Source organism: Enhydra lutris, unplaced genomic scaffold (assembly GCF_002288905.1).
Source record: "Enhydra lutris kenyoni isolate GAN:26980312 unplaced genomic scaffold, ASM228890v2 scaffoldscaffold15, whole genome shotgun sequence".
NCBI lineage: Eukaryota > Metazoa > Chordata > Mammalia > Carnivora > Mustelidae > Enhydra > Enhydra lutris.
The window spans coordinates 6,148,674-6,159,636 of NW_019154099.1; the positions used below are offsets into that span (position 1 = coordinate 6,148,674).

Genomic DNA, 10,963 nt, shown 5'->3' on the forward strand with positions numbered 1-10,963 from the left:
CAAAAAAAAAAAAAAAAAAAAAAAAAAAGCATTTTAGGGGCACCTGGGTGGCTTGGTTGTTAAGCGTCTACCTTGGGCTCAAGTCATGATCCCAGCGTCCTGGGATCAAATCCCATACTGGGCTCGCTGCTCAGCGAGGAGCCAGTTTCTCCCTCTCCAGCTCCCCTATGCTTGTGTTCCCTCTCTCACTACCCCTCTCTGTAATAAACAAACAAACAAACAAATAAATAAATAAATAAAGTATTTTAATTATAATCCTGGAACCACAAACACATCTTTTTAAAGTATGAACTATCTATCCGTACAAAGGAATATATAAAGCCATAAAAAAGAATAAAATTCTGATACATGCTACAATATGGAAGAGCCTTAAAAACAGTCTGATAAGAGAAAGAAGCCAGTCATAAAAGACCATTATATGATTCCATTTAATGAAATGTCCACAGTGAACAAATCCATAGAGACAAAAGGTAAATTACAGAAGATGGAGGAATGGAGAACCTGCTAAAGGGTATGAGGTTTCTTTTGAGTGGGGCAAGAAAATGTTCTGGAATTAGAGAGTGGTGATGTTGCACAACTTAGTGAATATACTAAAAACCAATGAAATTTTATGGCATATAAGTTCTATGTCAATTAAAAAAAGACTCCATTTCCCTTCCAGCTACACCTTTTCTCTCCCGAAGTGGTAAAATCCCCAAAGACTTACCCTCACTCACTGCCTCTAGTCCCTTCCCCAACTCTCCACCCACTCTGCTCAGGCTCCCATACCTTACTACTCTCTCCCACACCCTCTAGTCCTGACATATATAAAACTCCTAAGCTATACCAAACTTAAAACTGGAAATAAAATACCGTCCATAGCACCAGCCTACTCCTAATACATAATACATGCTCAAAAAACTTGCTGGCTGTACTGAATGATAAATACAGACTAAGCTCTATATTCCGTTTTTCAAATTTAGGAAGAAGAGAGAAAACAGAAACACTTCTAACATCAAATCCGTGAAGTAACTTTATTTCATGTGAAATGTGGGCCTCCTATCATGTATACTGTAAATAAAATTATTCAGCATCCTAAACACCATTATTTGAACTTTTCACAAACAGTTCACTCATGTTAAACATAGCAATTTTCAATATCAGAAAGGATTAAAAAAAGCAATCAAAATTTATAAAGTCATCACTAAAAATTTGAGAGAGCAATTCAAAGTCTGAATTGTTCCTCATCAGAATAAAATAAGGTACAATTTTAAAATTAAAATTAAAAACATGGTTACACAAAGACATTACCTACTCAAGTAAAATAACCAAATAACCAAGAATAAAAAGTAACAAGGATCTTCAGGTGATGGATTACCTGTTCCATAGAAGGACAAGCAATGATGTGGACATCTTCAGGGCTAAACTCTTCCTTTAACAAAACATGGAACTTCTGGAAGACTTGCTGAACATTATTCTTAGAAAGAAAGGCAATCCCATTAAATGAGTTACTAGAAACATATGTGGTCATCTTAAACATAAAGCACTAAGACTGTTAAATCTTTTTTTAAGTTTTCATTTAAATTCCAGTTAGTTAACATACAGTGTTATATTAGTTTCAGGTGTACAATATGGTAATTTAGCACTTTCATACATTAGTGGGTGCTCACCACAAGTGCCCTCCTTAAACCCCATCACCAATTTCATCCATCTCCCCACCCACCTCCCCTCTGGTAATCATCAGTTTATTCTCTATAGTTAAGAGTCTGTTTCTTGGTTTGCCTCTCTCTCTCTCTAAGAATGTTAAATCTTAATGGTATTTGCCAAACAAGTGAAGGAAATGTCATCTTTCACTGGATTACCAAAGACATGTAATTCACACTTAATAATTCACATGCTAGCACAACCCAACTAGGCCTTATCAGATAATACTTCCTGGAAAAGCTAAACTCTAGTAAGCCCTGGCCCCCCAGAGAATAATAAGAGCCTTCAGCAGCAATTTCTTACACAAAAGATAATAAAGTTCCCAGACACATAAAACGTACTTTAAAAACCAACCAGTGCCTTCAGTAAAGATGTGAGCTCAACACAGAGCTGGAAGTTACGAGCACTAAATCTGCTCTGACATTTAATCCCTTGGCAGCCACCGCAAGCCCTTTATTTCCACTACTCACCAGTAAAATGAAGCATAATTCCTGAAATGCTGCTTTCTCTAGTACTGGGCCACATTCAATGTTAGGGTCTGATGACTTATTTATTTACTAATTTGTACTTTAAGGTCAAAATTACCTTGTCGCCAAAGGTAACAACATAAAGAACTTAAGACAAAGGCTGGGGTGGATATGATCAGGCCAGTGCTGGCTTTGTAAGCCTCTCAGGAATTACAGTGATTATTAATCAACTTTACTAGAACAGTATACTAACACTTTTAAATGTCTACAGGAAGAGGAAAATGGTAGACAAGGCAAGAAATGAAAACCTGAAGAGACTGGACAACATTCAAGTAAAATATCACAATACTCACCCTCACAGGTTTAAACAAGATGAACTCTGTGTCTTTATTGGATAGGTACAATGACATACTTCTCAAAGTCAGAGGCAGCTTCGCTTTTATTGTCTTGTAGGCATTTGCTACAAGGTCACTGACCTTTGCTGGAAAGAATAAACCTCATTAGTGTTACAAAGAAAAAGAGAAGAAACACTTCCATTTTCATTAAGAAGGGAATAAGGGGAGAGAAAAACGGCAGAAGAAAGGACTCAATTTCTCCCAAAATTTTCTTTCATTTTTCCTGTTTACTCACAAGTCCTATAAACATTCATTATCTTCTACATACAAAACTCTACTCCCCAAGGGTAAGGCAGTAAAAGAACTCCTCCAATACCCTTCAGGACATTCATAGGGGCTATACTGTGGAGCCTTTGGAATTCAGAGATAGTTAAGATAAAATAAAAAATTATCTGCAGAGAGACAACAGTAAGAATCACTTCATTATGAATGAGCTTATTCATTTACAGAACCGACTCACAGCAAGAGATGCTCTCTTGTCTTGTGGGATGATTCTGGAAACATCCACACATATTTAACGGTAACTAAAAATCCATCTGTTACATTTTTTTTTTAAGATTTTATTTATTTATTTGAGAGACTTAGCACGCACACTCGCACATGAGTAAGGGGAGGAGGAGAGGGAGAGGGACAAGGAGACTCTGCTAAGTGTGGAGCCTAACATAGGGCTCTATCCCAGGACCCTGAGATCATGACCTGAGCCAAAACCAAGATCACACACTCAACTGACTGACTGAGCCACCCAGGTGCCCCCATCTGTTACAATCTTACACTGTATTATTAGAAAGGGGACAGAATTCCAGAAAACTGTAACTGAAATAATTATGTAGGCTAAGTGTAGTATCTGAAAAGAAGTACAAATGGAAAAGAAGAGTAGTTATCTTTATGAGGTCATTTAAAAGAGGAAACTACCTAGAAAGCTATGAAGAAAAAGACTGATTCATAATTACAAAGACCTTCAACTTCACTCATAATTAAAGAAATATATATTAAAACAACTGAGGTATTTTCAGATTGGTAAAAATCACTAAGACTGTGAGTACCCACATTTGGTAAGGGTGTGCAGAAACAGGCCTTCTTACTCACTGCTGCTTGGAGTATAAACCGGGCAATGTTTAGCAAAACTGAAACTACACATATATTCTATCACTTAACACTGCTGCTGCTAGAAATTTACCTTATAGATATACTTACAAAATACCAATTCACACTTAATAATTCACAGGCTAGCACAACCCAACTAAGCCTTATCAGATAATACTTCCTGTATACATGTATACAGGGACATCTATTAAATAATGGATGGGGGAAAAAAACTAAAAATATTTTAACGATTAACAGAATTATTAAAGAAATTATGCTAGAGGGGCGCCTGGGTGGCTCAGTGGGTTAAAGCCTCTGCCTTCAGCTCAGGCCATGATCCCAGGGTTCTGGGATCGAGCCCCACATTGGGCTTTCTGCTCAGTGGGGAGCCTGCTTCCTCCTCTCTCTCTGCCTGTGTCTCTGCCTACTTGTGATCTCTGTCAAATTAAAAAAAAAAATCTTTAAAAAAAAAAAAAAGAAAGAAATTATGCTAGAGTGATGCATGCCATGCACCATTAAAGAGAATGCAGAGAGCCAGATATGCCAGTACAGAAAGGGCTCCAAGACACCAAGTTAAAAAAAAACGACAACAACAAGGAATATGGTCTAATCTTATTTGTACAAAATTTTTAAAGTCCAGATATGTCAGTACATATATAACAATTCGGGAAAAGACACTATTAATAGTGGCTACCTTTGAGAGGGCTGGTTGGCGATGAAAAATAGACTTACTTTTAATTTTATAATTTTTCATAGCCCAAATTTTATACTATATTAAAAACTTTTTTTTTTTTTTTAAATTAAGAAGGGTTGTGGTATAGCAGGGTAAGAAAATACCAACGCTCTCTCAAGAAAGAACAAACAATCAAGGAGTTGTTTATTTTTCATAAAATAGATGAAAGCTTCTTTAGGGCACTTAATTCCATGGGCTCTGGTTCCATCCTCACTAACACACTTCAAGAATCCCTAAGTCAGTTTCCAGAGGCCTTGATCACCAAATGGTGGGTGTGAAGCCTAGCAAACACAGCCCTCTGAGGGCTCTTAATGAAGGTATATTTCTCAGAGTAAATTAAAAATCAGCACCCTACCTTACAACTCAATCTCCTCTGAGTTTATCATGAAATAATCCCCAGGAACCTGATCAAGACTGCATGAACCAGTCACCTTGGGTTTCTAGGGCCCTAGACAAGTCCCTAGGTTGTTCCTGATGCTCCCACCCAAAGGCCCAAACATCCCTGACATTGCAGTGTGGGCGTCTTATCCTAGAAATGAAGAAAAAGCAACTCCACAGCTCCTCGTGACTACACGGGACAGAAGATACAAGAATGGAGCGAACTGGAGTGCCACTGCTCTCTCTGCCAAGCCCTCCTCCCTTAGAAAGACAGGGAAGGGGTTAATGACAAAGCAGCAAGCCCTGCTGCAATCTGTCCTGTTGTCAGCTTCCTCTCATCCACTCCTGCTTTACTAATGACTGCGCTTGTAATGCTGGAGAGCACAATACACCTAACACTGGGAGCTCCACTCGGATCCCACTTGAGAAAATGACAGCCCCTGTTTTGAGTGAAAGGGGATCTTTCCAAAGAGGAAAGAAAAATACATTAATAATGCATCAGGCCCCTGGGCTTAGCTGTATTAATACACCTAGGCCTGTTTGTTGGTTTCTACCTATTTTAAGAAAAATTTATTGCACCCAAGAGTTTCATTTACATAAACATTCAAAATAAAGTCAGCTCCTATTTCTACATAAGTTCTATCAAAGACTGAAACCTTGAGCCAAAGTCCCAATTAATCCAAATGTGGTCAGAATTCCTTCTAGAATTGTGCTGAGTTATGGAGTGACAAGTGTGCTCCTGACTGTGAGAGGTCAGAAACCGCGGCTACTACCACAGCCAACTATGATTAGAGTTTCCAGGGTGGGGGCACCTGGGTGGCTCACAGCTGTGAGGTCAAGGCCTGTCCGGCTCCGTGAGGAGCCTGCTCAAGATTCTCTCTCTTTCTCCCTCCCCACCACCCCTTCCTACCCGCATGCTTTTGCACTCTTTCTCTAAAAATAAATAAAATCCATTTTAAAAAGAACTTCCAGTGTTATCAATAAAATAAACTGGTTTTCTTTCTTCTGACAGAATGTACTATTGCATCAAGTATGATCTCAGTTTGGTAAGATGTTATTTCAATCTCACATGATACAAAGGTTTAGTAACCCTTGTAAACAGTAAAACAGTTACTGTCTCCATCACAGGTAAACAAAAGACCTAAAGCAGTGACAAAGTTCATATGCAATAAAGCAAATCAATGCAAACCCATATTGACATCATCAAAGTTCTTATGACAAATTGTTGAAATAAAATCCTCTCTTCCATTCAAATACAACTGATAATTCAGTATATTTACAAATCCTCCTCCGAGATGCACAGCTACTCTTTTAGCTTCTCAGTTCTAGTTCAACTTCAAATTATCCTGAGCCATTATTAAGAATAACCAAAAATTTTTAGAACGGCCTCAATTCTTTTCCCCAAAAGAAATAAGTACCTGACAAACATCATTCTGTCAATAAGGAAAACCAATCATATTAAAATCCTAACACTAGAGGCACCTGGGTGGCTCAGTTGGTTAAGCAACAGCCTTCGGTTCAGGTAATGAACCTGGAGTCCCAGAATCGAGTTCCACATCAGGCTCCCTGCTCGGCGGGGAGTCTGCTTCTCCCTCTGACCTCTCCCCTCTCATGGTGTGTCTCTCTCTCATTCTCTCTCTCACTCTCAAATAAATAAATACAATCTTAAAAAAAACAAAAACAAAAAAAACCTAATACTAGATTGGGTGCCTGTAGACAGTCAATTTCTAATGGATGCTAAACCTGAATCTGGATCTCTCTCACTTTCAGCAAAAAGCTGCCCTACCAACTTAATGCAGCTTATCCATAATTAAAACACGAATTCTTTCACCATTTTGCCCTTTTTGGTTTCAAAAGATCTCTATCCTGATGTAGGTCAGGGACCAGCCAGAAATACTAATCCTCTACAATGATTTATTCTGGCTTAACGGCAACTTAAAATGCCACAAAATGAACCAAAAGTAACCCACAAAGTTCTGATTCTAAATGTCTGAGGTCTGGTGCTAAAAATTTTAAAAAAAAAAGAAAAAACCCTTTGGCACAGAAAAATTTACGTTTAGGAAAGAGTAAAACTAGGAGCATCTCAAGCACATCCGCCAATCACACAGGGATACTGTCTGCCAACTCCCCAATGACACCACAATTTTTATAATTTTTTTGAACACTCTAAAAATGTTAACAGAGGATATAACTTGCATAAAATGTGAAACAAAGTAATGACCAACATCCTTCATCTAATACTTGAGAACAGCAGCATTCCCTCCCTAATTTCAGACTCTATCAAACACGGTACTTTCATCAAAGCTCTAATAACAACAAAAAGCAGATGAACAGAATCAAAGGATTTCCGTCTAAGCCACGTTTTATTTCTAACTCTGCGTGCATTTTTTCTTTTTAATTCTTCTTTCCTTGAAAAATGCTTTTTGAAATGCTAGTAGTGCCGGACCATTAAGACCTGTCAGCTCCAAACTGCACCTAGCATCAACACAAACCACAGCAGAAGTAGGAAACCAACTCCAAGCTGTCAGAGACTATATAAATGCAAATTAATCAAGAGCTAAAAAAAGAAATCCCGGGGAGTAAAACGTGAATACCTGGCTGTGCCCAAGGCTGCTGTGAAAGCCTATACTTGGGTCCTCCCTGACTGGCCATCGTCTTTAATGCTGAAACCTGTGAGAAAAGACAAAAAGAAAAACGTTTCTTTTCATTTCACGGCTCTCCGAGGACACACACCACCACCTGGACATATTAAAACATAATGATAGTCAAATGTGCAATCCTAAAAAACTGCATCATAACTCATAATCCTTCCAACTAATAACATATTTTAGAAAACTTTTGTGATTTCAAGGCATCTGCTGTCTTGCAAAAAAAATCACCAATGTCCTGAGGTATTCTGCCTGAAACACTTTAGAGAAGGAAAACAAAACTGAGGACAAAACAGGTCCCTTTTCAAGTGAACTGTTATGTCAACATTTAATTATTATTGCATACAATAATACGAAAATGTCACCCCAGCAGGACAAAATCTCCTTTACATACCTAGAGATTCCTTTTCTTTATTATATCTCAGGCAGAGAGAATGTTACGAAAACAAACAAGATTTTCAAATAGCATCCAAGTGCTAGAGGCAGACCAACCAGTGCTATAGGCAGACTCGGATGCCCACCCTTTGTTCATGCCCCTTTTATTCCTCAGCCATTAGTACAGAGCAGCAAATGAAAAAATGTACATTTGGCGGCTTAGACAAGACTGCTCTTAAGATGTTCTCAAGATGGGGGGCACCTGGGTGGCTCAGTGGATAAAGCCGCTGCCTTCGGCTCAGGTCATGAACTCAGGGTCCTGGGATCGAGTCCCACATCGGGCTCTCTGCTCGGCGGGGTGCCTGCTTCCCTCTCTCTCTCTCTCTGCCTGCCTCTCCATCTACTTGTGATCTCTCTCTCTGTGAAATAAATAAATAAATAAATAAATAAATAAATAAGATGTTCTCAAGATGGAAAACCATGGTGGGGTATATGGTAACTAAGGTGTAATTGGGAAAGGTGAAGGACAGAAACCGCATAAAACGTTTTTTTAAACGGATTGTTAGGTGCCAAAGGTGCAGGCTGTGACCTTGGCCTCACCAGAGAGTCTCATTTGAAAAATCTGAGAACCAACACTTTTGATTAAAGAAGGCCACAAAAATATTTAGGCAGAAGACAGGCACAGACAGAATACAATGTTAAGTAAGCTCACAGGCCTTTGCTCATGCTGCACATGTGTATAAAATCACCCCTTTCCTACTATCTATCCCTCCTGATATCTTTACTTTTTTATTGTGAGACGCAGCTTTAAAAAACAAATCATACATATTATAGATTAGACAATGCTAAAAGAAAAACATGTTCGTTTAGCATGTATTATCCGAAATCTTCTCCAACATAAATAAACGTACTAACGTGTCTCCATTTACAAAACAGGAACATAGTGTTCTGACATCTTTTTTCCCCACCTAACTCTAAATTCTGGACATTTTTCTGTGTCCAACAGTTATGTTTTATTAGCAATGGCTGCCTATTATTCCACTGATTGTTCCAGAATTTAACCAAGTTCATAACGATATATATGCTGTCTGTTTAGACTGTATTAATTATTTTTATATTAAGGACAAAGACAAACTTACGTATCCATCTCTATTTACTATCTAGGTAACATACTTACCTTTAAGTCAACTGCAGGGAGTATTTTCTTGAAAAGTTTTCCCCAACTAGCCCTATCTTTTTCAAAAACCCTACGAGATGAACACAGATCCATAGTCTTATGACACTGCTTTACACTTCATAATGTTTACATATTTTCTATCTTGATTTCCCATTAGGTTATTAAGTCCTTGAGAACAAAAATTAAATTTATAGGTCAAATTCTGTTACATGCACTATAATCAAGAAAAAAATTTACATTTACAGTGCTGCTGAGGAATTAATAACACTTCAGAGGGAATATTAAGAATAAACTTGTAGGGCACCTGAGTGGCTCAGATGGTTAAGCGTCTGACTCTTGGTTTTCGGCTCATGTCATGTCCGGGTTGTGAGACTAAGCACTGAGCCTGCTTGAGAGTCTCTCTTCCCTCGACCCCTCTACCCCCTCCCCCCAAATAAACTCGAAATACTTCAATAAATTGCTTGGGGAAAAAATGAATATTGCTAAATACAAGTCTTGAGTTTTTCAGCATAAACTGGTCCCACTAGGGGGAAACACTTTGAGCTTAGTTATGAACTTGAAATGTACTTCCTTTAAAATGCGTTTATTCAGAATTTTTCCTGAAGCAAAACCTGCACTTCGTCATATTTTCCTGTAACATTTCTGCAGCATTTAAAGTACTATTACATATATGATCTTCTTTTGGTCCTTATAATAACCTTAAGTTGGGAAGAGGGATACCGTAGCTATCTCTGCTGAAGAGATTAGAAAAGCAAGGCTTGGAGAATCTACCTTGCTACCATTTTACTCAGGAGGTGACAAAGGGGGGCTAGAGCTCAGCTTTCTGGAGTCAAAACTCTATGCTCTTTCTACCACACCCATGACCAGTCCAGAACCCCTACTTAAGGGTTCGTTTCATGCAATATTCAGTATAATGAAATTCTAAGACAACAGAAAGTATCAACAGTTTTTTGGTGTGCCTGGGTGGCTCAGTGAATTAAGTGTCTGCCTTTGGCTCAGGTCATGATCCCAGGGTCCTGGGATCAAGTCCTGCCTTGGCCTTCCTGCTCGGCGGGGAGTCTGCTTCTCCCTCTCCCCCCTCCCCCGCCACTCCCAGTTTGTGCGCGCTCTCTCTCTCTCTGTCAAATAAATAAATAAATAAAAACTTTGGGGGAAAAAAAGGAAAGAAAAAGAAAGTATCAACAGTTTTTGTGTTTAACAGAAGATTTTTTTTTTTTAAGATTTTTTTATTTATTTATTTGACAGACAGAGATCACAAGTAGGCAGAGAAGCAGGCAGAGAGAGAGGAGGAAGCAGGCTCTCTGTCGAGCAGAGAGCCCGATGTGGGGCTCGATCCCAGGACCCTGAGATCATGACCTGAGCCGAAGGCAGAGGCTTTAACCCACTGAGCCACCCAGGCGCCCCTTAACAGAAGATATTTGACCCAAATTATTTTCATATGAACTTCTACCCCCAACACTTAGAACAGTGTTATACTCCCTAGGGCCACCAAATACTTAGAGAAAAGATTATTTTTCAAGGAGCAGGAAATAGGATATGTTCTTTTAGAATTTATTTCTTTTTCTTAAGAAACTTCATTAGTTGTACCAAATATCAGGAAAGATGTTTATACTAGTCAGATTAAGTTTGTAGAAATGATTGTCTTATGTATATTGGGTCACTCTGGATAACTTTAGTTTCTCATTCTGTGAAATGAAGATGTTTTACTTACTCTAGGTGCCAGAGATGTAATGAGAATTAATGAAAACAAAGCATCTCAACAAGGAGAGTCAAGGAAGGAGCTACATAACAAAAAAGACCAATTCACAGCAAGTAAAAAAAGGACTAGAATCATACCCCGAATCTTTACGCTCAAAAACAAGTCTTGAAATAAATGAAACAAGATGGGATTGGGAGGGAGACAAACCATAAGAGACTCTTAATCTCACAAAACAAACTGAGGGTTGCTGGGGGAAGGGAGGTAGGGAGAGGGTGGTGGGTTTATGGACATTGGGGAGGGTATGTGCTATGGTGAGTGCTGTGAA

General features: G+C 38.7%; 1 protein-coding gene across 3 annotated transcripts in view; it reads right to left on the reverse strand.

Moving 5' to 3' along the window:
* LOC111146982 (component of oligomeric golgi complex 3) overlaps window positions 1-10,963 on the reverse strand; it is a 78,281-nt gene that overhangs the window by 4,205 nt on the left and 63,113 nt on the right. For all 3 annotated transcript variants that reach the window (XM_022502788.1, XM_022502787.1, XM_022502789.1), the window contains 3 exons: window positions 7,334-7,409; window positions 2,504-2,631; window positions 1,358-1,456 (listed from right to left, as the gene is read on the reverse strand). In XM_022502788.1, the coding sequence (XP_022358496.1) occupies window positions 1,358-1,456; window positions 2,504-2,631; window positions 7,334-7,409 (303 nt within the window). The remainder of the gene's footprint in view (window positions 1-1,357; window positions 1,457-2,503; window positions 2,632-7,333; window positions 7,410-10,963) is intronic.